General features: G+C 35.4%; 2 protein-coding genes across 5 annotated transcripts in view; one reads left to right on the top strand and one right to left on the bottom strand.

Moving 5' to 3' along the window:
• Nucleotides 1–22,449, top strand: part of STX7 (syntaxin 7) — a 45,589-nt gene that overhangs the window by 21,812 nt on the left and 1,328 nt on the right. Inside the window, exons 3-10 of one of the 2 annotated variants that reach the window (XM_079148215.1) lie at nucleotides 11,073–11,142; nucleotides 13,039–13,132; nucleotides 13,960–14,097; nucleotides 14,918–14,970; nucleotides 15,486–15,582; nucleotides 16,460–16,532; nucleotides 19,658–19,740; nucleotides 21,789–22,446. In XM_079148215.1, the coding sequence (XP_079004341.1) occupies nucleotides 11,073–11,142; nucleotides 13,039–13,132; nucleotides 13,960–14,097; nucleotides 14,918–14,970; nucleotides 15,486–15,582; nucleotides 16,460–16,532; nucleotides 19,658–19,740; nucleotides 21,789–21,815 (635 nt within the window). In that variant the 3' untranslated portion in view covers nucleotides 21,816–22,446. Of the gene's footprint in view, nucleotides 1–11,072; nucleotides 11,143–13,038; nucleotides 13,133–13,959; nucleotides 14,098–14,917; nucleotides 14,971–15,485; nucleotides 15,583–16,459; nucleotides 16,533–19,657; nucleotides 19,741–21,788; nucleotides 22,447–22,449 lie in introns of those variants that run through there. The other variant, XM_079148214.1, reaches the window with a different exon arrangement.
• Nucleotides 1–22,449, bottom strand: part of LOC306666230 (uncharacterized protein) — a 58,351-nt gene that overhangs the window by 14,747 nt on the left and 21,155 nt on the right. The gene's annotated exons all lie outside the window — the stretch shown is intronic.

Genomic DNA, 22,449 nt, shown 5'->3' on the forward strand with positions numbered 1-22,449 from the left:
TTTCAGATCTTCTAGAAAGTTTTTCACTTGTAAACTGCTTTTTAGAACTTTACTTTTCTTAGTTTTTACATGAAATAGATGGAAAAGATTCATTTGTTTTGTTGTTGTTGATAATTGACTTTTCGTGGTGATAATTATTTTCAACTAATCGATAGATATTTTCAAATGATATATTTTCCTCTGTACCTTTTGCTCTTCAATGAAACTGAATTTTAACTTGAAATTTACCAGTAATAGCCTCTTGCATTCTCATAGAGATATATGCGGTTTCCAAAATGTTTTCACATTTACCATCTTGTTTCATACTCAAAACCACCCTCTAATACAGAGAGTTTTGGGTAAATGACAGATTTGAGCCTAAAGAAAGATATGAGTTTGTTTCCTTTGACATTTAATGCTTTTTCTAATTCACTGTATGTAACTGCATTATAATCATAATTATATATAATATATATGTGTAAGTTTGTATGTGTACACACACACACATACACTCTTTACTAGAAAGCTTTTTTTTTTTTTTTTAAACCAGTGATTAAACCCAGGATGCTTAACCCCTCAGCCACAGTCCTTTTTTATTTTATTTTTTTATTTTATTTTATGTACCAGGGATTGAATTCAGGGGCACCCAACCACTGAGCCACATTCCCAGCCCCATTTTGTATTTTATTTAGAGATTGGGTCTCACTGAGTTATTTAGCACCTCACTGTTGCTGAGGCTGGCTGACTTAGAACTTGTGATCCTCCTTCCTTAGCCTCCTGAAACGCTGGGATTACAGGTGTGCACCACTGCATTGCTTATTTTTTTATTTTGAGACAGAGTCTCACTGAGTTGCTTAGGGCCTTGCTCAATTGCTGAGTCTGGCTTTGAACTTGTGATCCTCCTGCCTCAGCATTCCACACCACTGGGATTACAGGAGTGGTCACTGCACCTGGCAGCTGGAAAGCACTAGTCCACTAGATGGCAGCAGACCCATGTGGAGCAGAATGGATCTTCCGTGCTGCTGCTGAAGAGCTAGAAATGGAATTGTTTCACTTTGGAGAAAGCAATACTACACCTTTTTAGGGTGTCTCAGAAGTAAATTTTTTAAATATATTCTTTAAAATTCCTCTCTGGATTGAAACTGGGCTCAAAATTGTAGATAATGCAAAAATAATTTGTTCATTGTATTCTCATAAAGGTATATCTTGATTCAGTCTTACCTCTGTGAATTAGATAAAGCTTTCTTCAAGAATCCTATTATTTCATAGAGGTAAGATTTAATTTTTTGTAATTTGAAATTTATTCCTTAATTTTCCTATTTATTTTTTTCTGTTTAATTGAATTTATGCCTAGGCCTATTAGTAGAATATAACTATCCTAAAACTCATACATAACACCCCAGATAATAATGAAATGGAACCATAAAGTCCAGACTTGGGAGGAACTAGGAGGGTTGTTAGTTTTCTAGATCATCATCCTGCTTGTCATCTGCCTAGAAACCTCTTCTCTCCCTTTTTCTCAGCCATTTTATTTATTTATTTATTTATTTACTTACTTACTTTCTTATTTTTTACAGATTGCATTTTGATTCATTGTACACAAATGGGGTACAATTCTATAGTTGTGCACTATGTAGATTCATACCGTTCATGTAATCATACATGTACAGAGGGGAATGATGTCTGTCTCATTCCACCATTTTTCATACCCCCTCCCTCTCATTTCCCTCTAGGTAATCTAAAGTTCCTCCATTCTTCTCTCACCCCCCCCACCCCCATTATATATCATCATCCACTTACCAAGGAAAGCATTCTTATCATGGTCAACTGGGACGTGACAAAATAACCTATGAACCATTTATCCTGCTATTCTTACTGTTCCAAACCCCATAGAGTAATGAAATAATGGAATGGTAATAGCAAGTACTCTATAAAAATATTCATCCAATATAATGAGAAAGTAACTAATTCTGTATCTAAATTAATGTAAGAGCAGCAGATGAAAATACCCTACTCAAGCCAATACCCATGATATACTGATAATATACTCTTTCTGAAAGTTAGAGATTCAGCTCAGTATACATGCATGTTCAGTGGAAATTTTGCAACATGCTGAATATTTTAGCAGATAGCATTAGTAACACCAAGAGTACTTAGTACATTTAGCACATTAAGTACAATTCATAAATACATAGTTTAGTGATTTTTAATAATTCAGGATAGGGAGCAGCCAACTTTTGCTGTGAAAGGTTAATTAGTCAATATTTTAGACTCTGCAAGCACATATGGTCTCCTGCATATTCTTCATTTTGTTAGTGTTGTTGATTTGGGTTTTTGTTAATTCCCTAAATATATAATACGCATTCTTAGCTTGGAGGCCTGTTCAAAACCAGGTTGCTGGCCGTAATTTGCTGACCCTTAGGAGGTAGTGGGGGGTAGTATTAAGCCCTATGTAAAATGGTATCCCTGAAATCTTTCTTTTTCATAAAACCTGAAGAAAGGGAAGCCGTTTATTTCTTGATCTGTTTCAGCTGGACAGAAGAATGCTGAAATCTACTGGTGGGCCGTGAAACTTACTCGAAGCACTGTTAACACCTCTGACCATCTAAGCTCAGCTCCTTTAGGTGACTCCTTCAAGTTAGACACACTTAGGTTTTTCTTTGCTTTGGCAACTATCACACATTTGGATTATTAAATAATCTTTTAAAAGGTTTTTACTTTTTGTCCTTTCAGCACATTGAAAATTATTGTTTTGAAAACCAAGAAGTCTGTATTCTAATCCCAGTTCTTCTGCCAAGGGCTGCAGTTTTTTGAATATATCAGTTATGCTATCTTGCTTCCAATTCCTTTGTAAAATAGTATTAAATTAATGCCAGATACTTCTTCCCAAATTTCATTTGGTGATTTCACATTTATGTTTCCATGGGGTGTTTATCAGCTGACCGAACAATGCCTTTACTTGTTCCTTAAGTGTGGATTTACTCAAATTATAGAACACAGCCAAGGTAATGTCCATGTCCACAAACCTTCTACTGTGCCTGTCACACAGCAGATACCCCGTCACCCTGAGTGAATAACAAGTGAGCATAGTTGCTTTTTGTAATTCGTCTCTTATTTACGCTTTATGTTTTAGAAATATGTGCCATTTCTTTTTTTAAAATTTGTTCTCATTAGTTACTGTTATGGCTTGGATGTGATTTGTCCCCCAAAAGCTCATGTGTGAGACAATGCAGGAAGGTTCAGAGGAGAAATGATTGGGTTATGAGAGTCTGAACTCAATCAGTGATTTAATCCCCCTGATAGGGATTAGCTGAGTGGTAACTGAAGTGGTAGGGTGTGGCTGGGGGAGACTGGAATTGGGGCATAGCTTTGGGGTATATATTTTGTATCTGAAGAGTAGAGTATCTCTCTGCCTCCTGATGATGCCAGTTGCTTCCCTCTACTATACTCTCCTGCCATGATGTTCTGCCTCACTTCTAGCCCCAAGGAATGCAGCCGGCCTTCTATGGACTAAGACTTCTGAAACGTGAGCCCTCAAATAAACCTTTCCTCCTCTGTAATTGTGCTGGTCAGATCCTTTAGTCACAGCAACGAAAAAGCTGACTAAAACAGTTATACACGACAGTAGAATGCTTATGTATGTTAACACAACATACATAAATGGAGTATAACTTCTCCTTTTTCTGGTTATATGTGATGTAGATTCACACCAGTCATGTATTATACAAGTACATAGGGTGATAATGTCCTATTCATTCTACTGTCCTTCCTATCCCCTTCCTTCACTCCTTTCTGCCTAATCCAAATTACCTTTATTTTTCCCTAGCCCCACCCCACTTTATTGTAAGTTAGCATTCACATAACAGAGAAAACATTTAACCTTTGGTTTTTTTGGAATTGACTTACTTCGGTTAGCATAGTCTCCAGCTCCATCCATTTACCAGCAAATGCCATAATTTCATTCTTCTTTGAGGCTGAGTAATATTCCATTGTGTATATATATCATTTCTTTTTTTTTTATCTGTTCATCTTTTCAGGTACATCTAGGTTGGTCCCATAGATTAGCTATTGTGAGTTGAGCTGTTATAAACATTGATGGGGCTAAGTCACTGCAGTATGCTAATTTTAAGTCCTTTGGGTTTAAATCAGTACATGCCATTTCTTACAAAAGTTTTGATCTTTCAAATGCTTAGTTATGCTCAGTTATGAAAATAATAATTGAGAACCAACAGTTTGGTAAATTTAAAAAATATAAAAATGAATAAAATGTAATCCTTGCCTTTGAGTTTACTTTCTAGTTGTGGAGACTAATAGGTAATTTGATAATTTTACTTTATGTCTAAGTATGGTAATAGAAGTTTGAATTTCTAAACTGAAGTGTTCTGTTTCTTATCCTTCAAAACTCAATAAAAGTGCAACCTCCATTTAAGCTTTGTAAGTTATACTTCGTTAGAACACCTGTATTAGAGGTCTTTGTTTGGAGCATTTTTTTAGCATTTATTTTATTTATTGTTCCTACCTTCACATTGGGAGTGGTTTTATGACATACTTTTTTTCCTTCCATAGATGAGATCCTACATGAGTTTAGGGTCTTGTCTTCCAATTGCATTCATGAGACACATCTAGCACTCATTCAGTAGATGGGTTCTCTTAGCCAATAACGTAATGGTTGTATTCCTAAGAGTCTTTATTTTATGAGCCCCTGTGTCATTTAAACAGTTGTTTGAGTGAAAAGGAGATCGTTAGCCGAAGTATTTGATTTATAAGGAATTTCAGTATCCATAAAACCTAAATAATACTGAGTAAATCTAGCTTTTGATCATTAACTAGTTTGTTTATGACTCTGGTCTTTTGTTTTTGTGAGAGTTACTACTACTCTTTTTATTAATCACCTGAATTACTCTCAATGAAAGCATACAAAGCTCAGAGACTCTTAACCAGTTTTTTCCTCTCCAAAGACTGGTCTGTGATGCTGCATTTTATGGGTCCTTATAACCAACAAGACCCCAATATTATAGGAATTTGGGGTATTACGTGGTCAAAACCAGATTACCTTTATAGTTCAGCTCTTTTGTGTCCTACAATGAACATATTTCTTATTTTTCCATACTTAAGCTTAACAAAATTCCTTGCTAACGTGCTACTACTCTGTCATACAACAGAACTCCTCTCCTCTTTCCCAAAAAAGGGGCAAACCAAGGACTTTTTAGATTCTGTGTCTAGTACAAGTCTAGCTGGTGTTTTCTGGTCCATTCATGCTCTTCTTCAGTGAGCTTGAACTGCAGTATTCCTTAGCCTGTGTGCTATAGCCTGATACCACACCCTGTATGAAGCCGTGGAGGAAATGGATAGGGAAGTTGACACAGTTAAAATATCTAAATATACATATTGTAAGACAAGAAAGAAAATAGCCACAGGCTGCAGGATGTATTCCTAGTTTCTCCTATAGTAACCATTCCATGTTCCTTTTGTCTGTATTCAACACCTCAGCTGTTTGGGATAACTCATGCATTGAATCTTGGGGTCCCTGTTACTCCTGCTCACGTGTGTTCAGTTCTAATGGTTATGATTGAAGATGGCAGTATTGTCAGGTTCCCCCCATTTCATCCCCTGAGGGTTATTACATCCCTGTTATTTTTGTATGGACATACCCTTATTTCCTCTTAATAATGACTTCAATTGACATTGTACTATCTTAACCCCAAATGACCAGATTGGGTTTTAGCTCCTACTTCAGTGGGAACATAGCTGCATTCCTGTGGGTGTTGTCTCTTAAGTCACCTTGAGATATGGAAGAAAATTGCAAATGGGTAGAATTGTGAAAATTGAAAATTAGGTGGAATTGTGAGGTATTTTGCTGTACTTTCACCCCTTAGTTCTTGTCTAAATTTCTTTATGGTTATATGTGAAATTGCACCCTAGAGTGGTTCTTTGAGAATATAAAGATCCTGTAGTATAGCACTTTAGCTCCCCAAGATTTTTGTCCCCTGGGAGGCACCATAATTGAGTTTTTATAGACCATTAAACACTTGTAGAAGTCCAGCAGCTTCTAGATAATGGAGACCATTTGAATCCTTTATCCTTGAAACATCCATTATTTTTTCCCTGTAATTTCTTGATCTGAAGCACTGGTGTGTGGGACATCATTATTGTGACTAATTCGTGGAATTAGTCATGGTAGAAATATGCAGGAAGGGAGGTAGAAGCAGCAAAACAAAAACCCAGAGTTGGGCTGAGGTTGTACCTCAGTGGTAGAGCATGTGTGAGGCACTGGGTTCCATCCTCAGCACCACATAAAAAAATAATAATAAATAAACAAAATAAAGTTATTTTTAAAAAAACAGTAGCACTATTTCAGTGAGTAAAAAATTTTGCCTTGGGGAGCTGGGATTGGGCTCAGTGGTAGAGCCCTTGCCTAGCATGTGTGAGGCACTGGGTTCGTTTCTCAGCACCACATATAAATAATAAAATAAAGGTTCGTCATCATCTAATAAAATCCAAATTTTGCCTCCTCTAAAGTAGAAGGAACATAATCATCTTGCCCCTCCAAAATGGCACCATATCACCTGTATACTTTTGATTGCCATTGCTAAAAATTAGTATATAGTAGTGCCAGTAATCATGTTTGTCTGAATAGAGAGAGTTCATGTTCTTGACTGTATATATGGCTTTTATTCCTACCACATTGCTAATTTATTATCCCAGTGAACAAACACTGTATGAGCTGGTTAGAGGTGGGCTAACTGACATACATAGATCAAAATATAGAAAGAAATGCCAACAAAAAACATAACAATTCATGGTGAACAGTTCAGGTCACTTGGTTACCTGGTACAGCATTGTTTATCCAAGGTTTAGTAGCAAGGTACTGAACTAATCCTTAGAAAGATAACTTGCCAAAGGGAGTATGGTTTTGTAACCAAATTTTTAGGGATCCCTACGTTCTTTCCATTAGAACTTGCCATTAGTACAGTGTTCTGATAACTACGCAGTCTACCATTGAATCATCTAGGTCTTTAATGATAGAGCTGCCAAGTGATAAAACTGATTTATCCACTGCTTGAATTAGTTGGGTAGCCTTTTCTTTTGGTGGCGAGGGGTGGGGATGGGCGAGTTTAAAATCAAAACTGGTAACTTTGGGGACTTTCAGTAAAGAATTGAAGCTTTATTAGGTTTTCATCACTGTGACCAGAATACCTTGGAGAACAGGTTGGAGGATCAGTTTATTTGGGGGCTCATGGTTTTAAAGGTGTCATTCCCATGGTCGGCCCACCCCATTGTTCTGGGTCTGAAGTGAGGCAGAACATCGAAGCGGAAAGGTGGTGGAGGAAGCTGCTCGGCTTATGACAGACAGGATGCAGAGAGGTTGAGGTGCCAGGGCAACAATATAAACCTCAAAGACGTGCCCCCAGTGACCTTAGTCCTCCAGCCACACCCCACCTGCCACCATTTAGTACCCAGTACAGTAGTTCTTTCAAATTATTAATCTATCAGATGTATTAATTCACTGATGAGGTTATACCTCTCCTAATCTGATCATTTTGCTTCTGAACATTCCTGAATTGTCACATGAGCTTTTGGGGAACGTCTCATGTCCAAACTATAACAGGAATAGTTTCTAGGAAACAGATCACATTTTATACTTAGAGTCACCATCTGAATAAGCTTTGATTGGTCATCTTGACTGTTAGCCTTCTGCCTCCTCCAGAAAATCCAGTTAAATGGGAACTACAGGAACATCACCACCGTCTGCTCCTTCTATCCTTTGTGGCAGCATTTCTGAGTGATTGCCTAGGATTAGGTATTGCTCTTGGTTTACTGTTTTGTCTGAGAGAGTGTGTTAGCTTTGCATCACTGTGACAAAATACCTGAGATAAAAGACTTCAAAGGAGAAAAGATTTATTTGGTTCTCAGTTTCAGAGGTTTCAGTCCATGCTTGCCTAGTGCAACTGGTTTCAAGCCTATGGTGAGGTGAGGCAGTACAGCATGGCAGAAGGACATGGCAGAGGAGAGCTGCTCACCTCACGGTGGTCAGTAAGTAGAGGGGTTGGGGAAAGGAGCAGGGGACAGAATATATCCTTCAAAGGCATGCTCTCCAATGAGGCCCCACCTTCTAAGGTTTCCGTCGTCTTCCACTAGCCCACTAGGTTATTAATCAATAGTGGATTAATCCGTTGAGGAGGTCAGAGCCCCTACGATCTAGTGACCTCCCAAAGGCCCCTACCTCTGAACACTGCTCCTTTGGGCACCAACCCTTTCAACACGTGAACTTTTTGAAGACATTTTAAATCCCACATCATACCAGTGAGGAATCCCCAGGGACCCCAGCGATCTCATCCTTCCTTTAAGAACCCTTTCTTAGGGAGCATGGGAGAGAAGTAGGGATAGCTGAGTATCTGTTCAGAAACTGGGAAAGTTACCTCGTAATGGATTTAGGCTCCCGCCAGACCTGTTAGAAGCTGTTATTTCTCTTTAATTCTTAAAGGCTGAATAATTGTATACCATGCTAATGTATTATAGTTATCCTTTTCTTTCCAAGATTGATATGCTTTTTTATTTTTATTATTATTATTTCTTTTGCTATTGAATTTATTATAAATATGGAAGTTCCTTTGCTTGGTTGGTTTCTACTGGATTGTTATGTTGTCTCTAGCTTTTGTTTTTAAAGCTTTTGATTTTTAAATAACAACCATACCCATTTCTTTTATTTTTTACTAATCTGATAAATGAAAAGTTGATTATCAGTGGAATTTAAATTCCCATATTTATTTGCCTTTTATAAACTGTAAGATTATAACCTTTGTCCACTTTTTTATGGAGCTGTTTTTCTATTACCAGTTGTAGGAGTTTTCTGATACATTAGAGATATTACATCCTTTCTTCATCATATCCTACAGTTATTTTCTCCCATGTATACACACACAGGTTATATAATGTATATATTTTTGTAATATATGTGTATATTTTTTTCACTTAACACTTTAAAAATTTATGTGGTCAAATTTGTCAGTCCCTCAATAGTTTTCATTTTACATCATTTTCAGCTGATATTTTATTCCTAACTCCAAGATCACATAGTAGATTATAAATAAGAAGTACATGTTTATATTTACATGTACTAATTTGTCTTCAGTTTTTAATATTTAAGTTAAATTAATATTTAAATTAATAATTTGTTAGATGTTGTGAAATAGGGTTACATAATGTGACTTTCTTACAAAACAAAAACCCTCTAGAATTGATAAATGTCTGCCTCTGTTCTTTAGAGAATCACATTACAGTTTGTATTATCAACATCTTTTTTTTTTTTTTTTTTTTTTTTTAATAAAAGCTGTAAATCCCATAAGGTAGTCCAGGAAAATCTGTTGAGGTAGAGGGAGAAATATGTAACTCATTATAAGCAGCCACACATTAAACACAGCAAACAAAATTTCTCCATCCCACAAAGCAAACTTAATCCCCCCAAAAGGAAGAAGAAATTCCTCTGAATGTAGCTGAATGTTGAATAACTGTAGCTATGTACAGTTCCTCTTCAATATTTATATTTTTCTGCTTCAACTTGAAAGCAGTGTTTATTGTATTATTCTCAATGAACCAAAGTTATCCTGCATTTTGGAATACTTTATCATTGCCTTGATCCCATAAATAAATAATGACTGTTTAAAGCATTTAAACTTTATAAATAAACCACTCATTTTAAATAAAAACAGTGGGTGGTTTGGATTGTTCTTCTATAGTTTTTGGAAATGTGAAAGTTCCTTAAGATAGATTTTCAACTTATTTCTTCTTGACATCGTATTTTTGTGTAATAAGCACAAAACTACAGGTCTTTTGTGAAGGACCTTTTTTAATCGCAGTGATCATGGCCTTGTAAATTATGGGCTTAACAAATTTATGAATCTCCTAATTTTCCATCTTAAAATCTTTAAATATTCTAAACCTACAGAAAGAGAAAATTATAGTATAATTAACGCTTCTCCTGGGTTCAACAATTGTTGACATTTTTCAACTTTCGTTTAATATTATCTCTCTGTATATTCATATTCCTCCAGTTTTCCCACTTATTTTAATACTTTTTCTTAATTTAGAATCCAGTTTTTAAAAAATCATGTAGTTCCTTTTGTATGTTTTAATGTTTTGAGTGCTTTTAGTTCTTTAATTTTAAAAAGCTTCCCTGGAACTGGGGATGCAGCTCAGTGACAGAGTACTTGCTTAGCCTGTGTGAGACCCTGGATTCAAGTGCCAGCAACACAGTAAAAATAAAACACTTCCTGTCCTTTTTGTCTTTTTTGTCTTCTTATGTGACATTGACATTTTTGAAAGTCCAGCAAGTTTTCTTGTACATTACCCCACAGTCTAGATTGATCTGATCCCTTCCTCATGATTAGATTCAGGATAAACACTTTGGCAAGCAAAATACGTCAGTCGTTTTGTGACTTCTCTGATTGCGTCATGCCAGGAGGTTCACGGTGTCAGTGCATCCTGTTCTTGGTGCTAAATTTGATCATGTTTTAAACAACAGATTTATCTGTGATGAAGTTATCTTCTAAATGTCATCTGTGTCTTTGATAATTTGAAGTTGTATGAATGTCTTGTGGTTTTAGTGTCCTTTAATGATCCTTGCCTGAATCAGTTATTATATAATAATTGAAAAATGATTTTTTTTCTAATCTTGTCACTCCTTTCTCATTTACAAACTATAGTTCTTTCACTTTATATTTTAATGAAACATGCAGTTGTCACAGTTACTTGCCTCACAAGTTTTATGCCTCACAAGTCTTAAGCCAGTGAAAAGTTAGTCTATGTGGTGTTTCATTTATTTGCTGTCCTGATAGAATAGTGAAAAAAGTAATATTTTTTGATCATAAGTGCAGTTGCACATGTTATCATCCCCCCTGAATTTTCTTTCAAAAATTAATCCATTTTTGTTACTAATCAGATTTAAATAAACCACTGATTTTTTTTTCTTTTTTCAATGTTGTATATCATTATCTCTTTTCTTTTTTAATTGCCAGATTTAGCTACTTGCTTCTAACTTATTTCTGTGGCCCTAACATTTGTAAAAATTACATATTAATTTTCCATTACAATAGCCGTGGAAATACAGAGGACTCTGAATCAACTTGGAACACCTCAAGATTCACCTGAATTGAGGCAACAGCTGTAAGTATTTAAACAAGAAAAGAAATGAAAAGAAAACCTATTTCTATTATTATATTGCTTTTGTAGTACGTGTTTACTGGAAAAAAACAATGGAAACCTAAAAGGGGTTATCTGCTGCCTTATCTAGACCCAGCTATCATGTATTCTTTTTCTCAGTTCAGAATAGGCAGCTGTTTTTATTTTAAAGATCTGGCTTGTTCTATCAAATCAAAACTTCTTTAGTTGGTTTTTCTTATATTTTTTAAAATAAGTTGGTTTCATAGCTTTTGAAAAATTGTCCTCTAAGCTTCTCAATTGAGGTGATTTATTCCCTACAACCAATAGTAGTCCCCACAGTGACCAGGTTTTTACTTGGTTCTAGTGCCTATCCATTATTTGAATTGTCTCCCCAAAAACTTATACCTACATCCCTGAATTTCAGAGTGTTAACATAAATGAAAGTTTTAATGAAGTTACATAATACATGTTCCAATAAATTAATATGTTCTTTGGACAGTAATAATATTTGTCTGTGGTATATTATAGAGTTGACAGTGTCTCTCCAGATTATCTCATCTGAACTGTACAAAATTAGAACAAGATAGATTAGAAGAACTATTTCTAGTTTGCTCTTGGGAATTTGATGATTTGCCCATTATTATTCAGAACCTGACACTTAAGTCCTTGATATTGTTATAGCTACAAATTTCTTGTAGAATGTGTGCAATAAATGATATCTCCAAATAACATTACTTATAGAAGGAAAAGTACAAAGAAGAAATTCATAGATAGGTAAGAGTGATTCATATATTTTTAAGATGTGCAACTTGAAAAATTTACAGTTGTCTCTAATTTATATTTTATTTTTCTGTAATGGATAGCTGTCAGCATGGTAAAAATGCTCCAAATCTAATAAGTAGTTATACATTATAGTAAAATGGAATGGAATTGGATAATTCTTAACAGTTATAGTATTAATTAACTTGAGTTAATTGTGGAAATTCTGAGTATATAGACATGATCATTATGGTGTCCTTTTGTAACTCTGACCATGTTACCATTCCCAAGATTTAAAATTTGGTAAATAGAAATATAAATAGGTTATATTTCTTGTTAAATCCATATAGGTATCTATACTTATTCTTAGTCTCTCTTTAGTGTAGCCAGTCCATGTTTAAAATAAGAGATATCGTATATGAGAGCACTGATGTTTATAAAGCATCAACTTAATACAGGATTATTTTTTTCAGTGTCAAGTTTTTTTAGTTGAAATCTTACCTTGCAACAGCTAGCTAGGAAGATAATTGACACAAGTATAATTTCCTTCTTTTCTTATGTTTTGTTCCATTTTCAAGAAAATATTATTACTCTTTCTGCATGAAGCTTAGATAATAGTAAATTTGTACTATTATTACCTATTTTCCTCCTTCTTTAAAAGTATTTAGAGGATATTAATGTCCATGTAAAGAAATAGGAGAGGCCACACCATGTATAAGACATGAGAACTAAGTCAAAGGCAACTCCTGACCTCCCAGGTGTGGGACACAGCGAAGGCGCCACACTTCTAGTACATCAAACATAAAGGACCCGACAACCAACGGTCTCTCAGTCAAATTCCCTCACCACTTGAGTCATCTCTGTTCCTACGTGGCTACTAATTTTATTTCTGCAAGTGAGGTTGTACCCTGTAAATGAAGAACTTTTTGCTAAATGTTTATCAAAAAATAGGATCTGAAAATTCTTTTTTGATAGAGGAAATTTAGAACCAATTTATAAAACTACCTAAGTAGTTTTATAGTTTAAAACTATAAATACTTGGTAAAAGTGATCTTTTCTGAAACAGTTGATTCAAGTGGCAGAGTTGTAGCTTACAGATATATGAGTTCTTGGACTGTAATGCATGTTTTCTCACTTTAGGCAACAGAAGCAGCAGTATACTAACCAACTTGCCAAAGAAACAGATAAGTACATTAAAGAGTTTGGATCTCTGCCCACCACCCCCAGTGAACAGGTATCAAGCTTTAAGACACGTAGTTGATATGTTGAATGTGAAAGAAGTAAAAATGCATTGTAGGGGCTTTTGAACTGTGATGCTAGAAAGGAAATTAGGGGACAGAAAAATCTTACTTAAGATTAGTCATGGAATGAAAACTATATTTAATTTCTCAGGTAGTATCCTGTGGTTTAATAAAGCAAAAATTTTTTAGATGTAGGAGCTCTGACCCATAATTAACTAAGTGCTCAGAAAATGCTTCCTGAGTAATTGCTTCCTGGCCTTCAGGCTGACTCTGTGCACCTCACACACTTGTTCAAGATGTGAGGTCGCCTACGGGCACATTTTGATGTCCTTGCTTATTTAATGGAAGTTAAGCTATTACTTAGGTAAGAATAAAAGATTTATTTACAAAAAAAAAGAACCACTTTAAAATAACATCAATGTCATGACCCAGGTTTTAGCAGCTATGAAAATCTGAGGTGAGAAATTCAGCAGAAGGGACATTTTGCCTTAAGGTAAATGCCATTAAAGAGTTTGGATCTCTGCCCACCAGCCTAAGTGAACAGGTATCAAGCTTTAAGACATGTGGTTTGTGTATTGAATGGAAAAGAATTCAAAATGCATCCTAGGGTCTTTGAACTGTGATTTGAATGTACTGTCAAAATGTTATATGAACATACTGTCAAAGTGTTATTGAGAGTTAATCATTAAGTCCCCGTAATTGCAGAGAGTGGAAATTTCATGGCTAAGTAAAAAGCCAGCCAGTGGTGAAACAACTGTTGTAAGTTCTGTTGAAACTTCGCAGCTTAATTCTAGTACACATTTTCCTCCCTTTCTTATAGCGTCAAAGGAAAATACAGAAGGATCGATTAGTGGCTGAATTTACAACATCACTAACAAACTTTCAGAAGGTCCAGAGGCAAGCTGCTGAAAGAGAGAAAGAGTTTGTGGCGCGAGTAAGAGCCAGCTCTAGGGTATCCGTAAGTATTTTCGGCAACATTGTGAAAAACGATCTTAAGATTCTGTAAGGTTCCTGTAGAAGTCTGCATTAGCATGATTTTATAAATCATAAAGATCTGTGAAATGTCTTGGAGATTCAAATTTGACTATTTTCAGGCTTTTCCCACTTTTTAAGAAGAATGTGGGTTATGTGTTGTTGTGGTTGTTTTGTCCATACCATGGAACAACAGATTACAGATCATATAGACTTATAGAAACTTACTTTATCAAAAAAGATTAGGAGTTAAATCCTGGTAGTGTCCTCACAGTGACTTAATCCTGAGGTTTCCCACTTGTGTACCTGCTAATATAGGTAGCATTTTACTTCTGCATTATTTAAAGGTGATGTTGGAGGTGAACAAAGCAAATGTATTGTAGAAATACTGAAAACGAGTATGAGCCTGGAGAAAATAAATGAAAATATAATTTAAAGTGGAATATTGAGTTAGTCTAATTTTAAAATCCCTCAGAAACTATCACAAGTTGTTTTGTTATTCTTTAATGTAGAGGTTCCACCATTATATTGTTTTAATCAAATAATATTTGTTATTTTGCCTTTGAGAATATTTAATGAATTTCTTCCTTATCAACTTTCATTTCCACTTGAAGCAGTTGGCCTAGAAAATTAGAACAAGATTTTTTTTTCTTTCTCTTCTTCCCTATACACACACATACACACATACAACCCGAATACATAAATAAATTCAGATTATTTTAAGGGAAAATGTGAGTTTTGTCATTTTTTTCTTGTCCTTGCTTTCTTTGCTCTTTCTTAATCCAACCTGTTGCTAAATTATTCAGGGCACTTTTCCTGAGGACAGCTCAAAAGAAAGGAATCTTGTATCCTGGGAAAGGTAAGAAAATACAAAACATTTTATAGATCAAAAGATAATTTAAAAAATTTTACACATTATAGTTCCTGGAGTAGGATGTTTTCAGTATATGATAGCATAAATACCCTAAGTTATTTATAAATTGAAAATGTAAATTTGAAACGTTTTCCAAATAAGTACTTATTATAAAATATGTAAAAAGAATTGTCCAAATATTTATTGATGTAATTTTTACTATAGATATTTCCTTCATATGAGGTTTAAGTTAGCTAAAAGGAAATCCAGTTGTCAAACACAGCTTTCAATAATAAAACAATAAATCTAAAACCATAAGATAAAATGAGTAGAATGAAAAACGAGTATAATTTGAGTAATATGACTGTTTTCTTAGCACCTTTTAAAGTGAGCAATTGTGTGACTTTGAAGAATGAAGTGTCCTATTTAATGTTTTTTAAATAGGCAGTAAGCCCCATTATTTTGAAGATCAGTCATATATATATATACATTTTTTTTTAATATTCTTTTCTTTTTATTAGCCAAACTCAGCCTCAAGTGCAAGTGCAAGATGAAGAAATCACAGAGGATGACCTCCGCCTTATTCATGAGAGAGAGTCTTCTATCAGGCAGCTGGAAGTAAGCTTCACTTCACAGAGTTGGGCTGCTGCACTGTTGTCTGAGTTGATGCTCACAGTGCTTAGATAATGCTGGGGAAAGGGTCAAGATTGAAACATTTACTTAGTTCTCTTTCATCATGAAAACCAGTCTGTTGAGGGCCTCCTGTGTCCTAGGCCCTGTATTATAATTTATGTTAATTATCTAGTCTTCATTAAAAACTCTCTGAACTAGTTAGTTAAGTATAGCATTATCATTGCTATTTTACAGATGGGAAAACTAAGGCCCATGAGGAAAATGTAAATTGCCCCACCTGCTAGAATAACATATTTAAACTTTACTCCTAAATTGGGCAAAATTATAGTTATATATTGAAGATAAGTAAATTTATAATTTCATTATCTTATAAATTTATAACTTTTATCCAGTAGTGAAATTTATAACTTCACTAATATGTTGCATATTTAAATTTATTAAAGTGAGACTTTAAATTTATACCTAATGTTTTATTCTTTTAAATTGTCTAGTTTATATATATTCTTGCTTAAAACATGTCATAAGACTACTCTTCTAAATCTAGTACTGCTTTGATAATAAAACTCTCAGATTGCATAAAATGCACCTTAAAATCCCATAGCCTTTCTTTTATTGTAGATTCATTTCTGTCCTGCCTCACTGAATGTTTTTAATGTCACAAATTTATTTTAGAGTTCTACTAGTTATTGTTCAGTCTTTTTAGTTGCAATTGCTTGTAGTAAAATATTTTGTGATATTAAATCTAAATGTGTGATTGCCTATGTGTGAGTAGTGATTTGGATTTTGTTTTAAATTTTCCCTCTTTATAGAGTAGGAGCTAAACTTGGTGAAATACATAATAATATATGCCTTTTTGTCTTAGGCTGATATTATGGATATTAATGAAATATTTAAAGATTTGGGAATGATGATTCACGAACAAGGAGATGTGATAGGTAAGCCTACTCTTTTAGACTTAATGGGGTGGGTGTAAATTACGTGCAATTTACCGGTAGTAACTTTCTCCAAAAAACAAAACTGCTTACGTTTTTTTCTCTGTGAGTTCCCTGGAAACAAAAGCATAGCCACTACAACAAAGTGTCACCCTTGACATTATCCAAAAAAACCTCTTGTTTGGATCCTACTAGTTGAAATAACCAGCTTCAAGGCCTCTTGTTTCAGACTTATCCCAAGTAAATTCTCATCATGCCTTGGACTTTAGGGCAACTTAGGGCATTTGTAATTGTGCATGCCATCTTTTCTTCTGGGCCATAGAGAATAGGCAGCCATTTGCCTGATCATGCTAATAACTTTTGGTACATTCATCTTAGTAGATTATTTAGATACTAGGAGTTCTTTTAAAGAATCATTTTTTAAATTACCAAAATTCCTCGTAAGTTTAAATATGATGGTTCTTCAGTTAAGTTGCAATTATCAGCATTGATCCAGGATCCTGATCACTTTTACATTTTGAAATGTGGTGACTGTGTCTAAAGATATATTTAATATTTTCTGGATTTGGTTCAATTGAAATACTTGCACCACTAGTTTAATATAAATATAACCCTTCATTCTTACTCTTTTCTGTAATCACAGGATAACATTTTTTTAGAAAACTGATTTAGTCATTCATCCATTTGTGCACCATGTCCAGGCACAAAATTAGGCGTTTAGGATTCACCTGAAATTAAACACCAGATAAAAGACCCTGCCATTATGGATCTTATGTTTTGGGGAAAGACACAGTTTAAAAAAAAAAAAAAAAAAAGCAATGTAAGTAAATGGTGATAAGTCCTATGGGGAAAGTAAGGCCAGGGTAGGATTGGACAGCTGGGGTCAGAGTATATTGCTGCTTTCCACAGAGTCAAGGGCCAGGCATTACCAATCAGTGACATTTAGGGAGATGAGAGAAAGTTTTCCAGGCAGAGCAAGCAGCATGTGCAAAGGCCTTAAGAGAGAGTGTGCCTGGCATTGTTGGTGAGTGCTGAGAGCAAAAGGGAGGGTGGTACTAATTGTGTCCAAGGCCTCAGGAGATGGCATTCAGTAGGAGCCTGAGCCACAGTAAGCACTTTTATTATCAGTGATGAATGGAAGCCACAGGAGACTGAGCAGAGGAATGCTGTGACCTAGCATAGGTTTTCACAGTCTCCCTTGGCAGATAGGTTGAGAGCACACTGTAAAGCAGCCAGACCAAAATCAAGAAGAGCACTTACACTCCGCTGCTGTAATCCAGGTGAGGTGTCAAGTCGGCTGAGATCAGCAGCAGGGTGGGAGGAAGTGCTGGGATTCTGGAGATGAAAACCAGAGAGCTGAGAAGGTTTAACTACTGGTGGGGTGCTGGTATAAGGGAAGTGTTAATTCAAGAGTGTCACTTGCATTTTCACCTGGCCCTTAATGTGATTGAGTTGCTGTTTTGTTTAGTTTAGTTTAGTTTAGTTTTTTTTTTTTTTTTTTTTTTTTTTTTTTAAGATGGGGAAATCTGTATCTGGAGAAAGTTTGGAGGGCTATAAATCATTGATTTTGGATATGTTAAGTTAGATAAGTGAGAGGGGAAGATTGCTGGACCAAGGTCCTGGAGTTACATTACAGGGAATGGGATAGAGTGTATAAATGGAGAGGGGCTGATTCTTCTAGGAGTGTGGACAGTTCCTAACAACAGGAGAGAGGTCAGAATACAGACACTGTAAGGAGTTGGTAAACACATCTCATTTTTCCTGTGGTCTCCATGAGCTGGAAATCAAGGTCCCTGACTAACAGAGGTAGTGCCCGAGGAGAGAAAACAAGTATGAAAGTCTTCAGGAGTTAGGGAAAGGAGGTGGACTCACCTGGCAGTGCTGGCTTCAAAGTGAAATAAGACAGCATAGTTATTCTTTTGCATCCATGTTCAATTGCATGGATACTATTTTGGGTTTTGTCATGGATTAATAGAGGGACAAAAGAACTGAGGGTAAGTGTAAAAAGTGATATTAAATGCCCATGAATCATTGAATATGTTAAATGCTTGCCCAAGAATAAGCTAGGTAAAGAGAGAAGGAAGACATGTAGCATGTGAGGGACAGCAAAAATATGGTAAGATAATTACTAGAGTTGTTAGTAATGAGCTAAAAAGATGGCAGATGGTGGTCAGAAAGTGAGGCTGTTGACATTGTGATTGTGGAACACCTGCAGCTATTTGTATTAGCAAAGTTTTGGATGTAACCATGGAAGTGTGTCAGGGACTAGAAATCAGGGTATTAGAAGAGTCTTCCATTGAATAATGAAATAACCAATATGTATCATAAGAGAAGTATTGAAGAGTAAGATCTATGACCGTCTTCCACAGAGGAGTGGCTGAGTTTGATAGCATGAGCTTTAAGAGACAAAGATCTCCCATGTTACAAAGTGATACCCGTTCCACCTCCAGGTTAGAGGGGGGAAGGAAAACTGCCACCATTTGAGAAAGCCGTGTGGGCCCTTAGTTGAGGTCTAGGCCTTAGCACAGTAGGTTGATTATGGGTACAGAGCAAATGACAGTTTTCAGTCTCTGAAAATAGATTTCAGTCTTTAAAGGATTTACAAAGATAAAGGAATAAGAAACTGAGAAACATTAAGGATTAACATGATAATTTGATAACTAAATATATATATATTAGGGACCAGACTTTAGTATTTGGGTCATTTGTTTGTTTGTTTTTTTGTTTCCCTACAATGAAATGTTATTCTTTGGAAATTCAAGGTATCATTTTTTTGTTTTGTTTTGCTTTTTTCCCCATGTGATGAAAATCTTTGATAGTAGGAAGAAAACAAGCCATTGTACTTGATAACGACAGGGCAACAGTACTTTTGGGGAACTTACATTTAGAACTGGAGTTGCATTAAAATGAAGACAATCAGGGTTCTTTTGTATTGCTTGGATTAACTGAGAAATAATACAGGAAAGAATTATAGCCAACTTAAAAAATTCAATTTTGTGATAAACTACTTTTAGCCTTTGAATAATAAGCATATGTACTCATGCCTTGAATGAAAATTAATGACTTTGCTGGAGCATCAGTATGTGTTTAACAGTTTTATGTGTGTATGTGTGTGTTTTATTTTAAAGATAGCATAGAAGCCAACGTAGAAAGTGCAGAGGTACACGTTCAACAGGCAAACCAGCAGCTGTCAAGGGCAGCAGATTACCAGGTAATGTTAACTGTGATAGATTTTCTAATAACTTGGAATGTTGAGTGTGTGTGAGTGTGTGTGCCTGTGTGTGTGACACAGAGAGAGAGAGAGAGAGAGTGAAATACCAGGTTTACAGAGGCTAGAGATGTTAATTTTTTTTCAAGAGATTGCAGTATATTTTTATTTAGGTTATATAGAGAGTTAAATCAGTTTGCTACTACTATTGTAGAAGTGTGCAACTCAAGGATTTTTAAAACTTAGTAAGGATGTTTGTATTCAAGTGGGTGTTCCAGCAACTCGCAACAGACGTTAATTTTTAAATCTCATGGAAGAGGAAGGAGCTAGAAATATGCCAGACAGTTAAGATTGCATTTAGCCTGGATATGCTCAGAGTTGAACCAGGGATACTGTGGTCCATAAGGGTTGGGAGTTTAGAGTTAAGATACCTGATTGTGGCAGTGGACAACTCCGGGTCCAGTGGTCATCTCTGAGGTCATTGGGACATTCCCACCTGGAAACCGCCATTTCTCACTCTTCCCTTTTATCTTTCCTTTCTTGTTGTCAGTGGCAATTTGGGTTAACATAGCAGAGATGCTTGTCCTAGAAAGATTGCTTCTGGTCCTCTGGAAATTTTTTTAAAATTATTTATTTATTTTTTAATTTTTTATAGACTGCATTTTGATTCATTGTACACAAATGGGGTACACCATTATTAGCTTGGAGTGTTGTTAATCATTAGATATTGGCAACATTCAGCAAACCCTTCTCTAGTAGTGAATTCATTTCTTTATTGAATCAGAATCCATATATGTGTGTCAAATATAAATTGTGTCATGCTAGTCAAATATTAGAACCATGAGCTAATACGTATCATATAATACTTAAACCTTTGATGTTCCACAAGTATAATGCCAGGCTTTGGGGAAACCCCATACATAGCACAATAGCATTTGATTTCTCTTTTAAAGCCTAATTTTTTTCTTGTCACCATAATCATCATTTTCTCAGACCTTGTTGCTTTCTTATAAAATATCTAAGGGTATTTTCAACTTCTTAGACATTTCCCATTGTTCTAAATAAATCTTTCTCACTTAGAAGTTACCTTTCACATCACTGCCAATTTTGCACTGGACAATCACTGCATATTCAGTGACACAAAAAGAACAGTGAAGCTGTATGTAGATTGCTGAAGAAAATAGTGATTGCCAATCATATTTACTGACAGTGACTCTGATTTACCATTATGCGTGTAATTCAGAAATGCAGAGGAGCAGAATCCCATGTTGTGGACTTTAGGTGTCCCTCATGAATAGTTGAACACATACACACAGGGTAATCTGTAAATGCCAGGGTTCTTGTGGAACTGTTAGCTTATAACTGCTGAAACAGTGTATAACAGGATTTATCAGTGACCAGATTTATGTTATTTTGTTTTCCTTTTGGATTTTTCCTCCTTACTTTCCTTCTTCCTTATGGAAAGTCAAGCCTACATGCACCCTACATTCCCAAGCTGCACCCCAAGTCTGAGAGCTGCTTCCAGTTTTCATTCCCACAGACCTCAAAGGGATAATGGCCAGACCCCCCCAGGTGCTGAGGAAGGAGCCAGCTTTCCTATAGTTCAACTTGAAAGCCTGGTTTTGAATTTATGCCCTGCAAATCATGATGCTTCTAAATTGTTGGGGAGAACCATGAGCATAGAACTGTGAGCATAAAAGAAGGTGATAAATGCTCTTTATCACCCAAGGACTTCACTTCCCAACATTAGGGGAAGTACCTCTGGGCCCCTAATGAACCATGGTGGAAAGCCCCAGATGACTGAGATGGGGTGATACATGGTCTGTAACCAAGCAGAGTTGGGGAGAAATATTTATACCTGACTGAACAGAGACTTCAGGAAAATTGTGTTTAATACATGAAGAGTGTACAATTGAATATTTAATATGTGAAATACCAAAAGAATTTATGTTTGTCAGGGTAATTTGAGAGTCTGACATGTATCTTTTTGTAAATTTTAGAGTACTGGTAGTTGACATAAAGTAAATTTACAAATTTTTCTACTTTGTAAGAAAAAGGATTCCTGCATGTTGGTGTGAGATACCCAGCCATTAAAGAAATACAGAAATCTACAGCTGAGCCAGGAATGAAGAATGGGACAAAATTCTTATCCTCCGTATTTTGAATGACAACTTATAATTTTGTTGGGTCTTTGGTGTTTTATTTGTATGTTGAGATTTGGAATGCAATTTCCATTAATAGTAAAGAATGGACACAATTTTGGAAACTAATAAATTTACTGTAGGAAAAGTTGCCAAACATTTATGCTCGCTGATATTTTCAGAGAACTCATATTTTAGAGCAGGTATTTGATATAAATTCAAAAAAATGTGTAAGCTTTTAAGCTATTCTTTGTTTTCATTTATAGGTAACCTCAGTTAGCTCTTAAGTCAGTAACTTTTGTACCTCTGTATCTTTTTTTAAGCCCACCCACATGCCCAGAAAAATGATCGATATTTAAAAATTGCTCCCTGAATCATAGCATTTAAGAATATTTTTTGAAGGAATAGTGCCATATTTGTTGTAGAGATTTTTGAGAAACAAAACACAGCCAAAAATTTAAGGTCAATAAACTGTCATTGATTTTACTCTTGAAATGAACCAAATTATTTTCAGTTGCCATAGAGATATCCCACTGAATCTGTAACCATGTTTTTTTTGTTTTTGCACCTG

This window comes from Sciurus vulgaris (genome assembly GCF_902686455.1).
Source record: "Sciurus vulgaris genome assembly, chromosome: 7".
NCBI classification, from domain to species: Eukaryota; Metazoa; Chordata; class Mammalia; order Rodentia; family Sciuridae; genus Sciurus; species Sciurus vulgaris.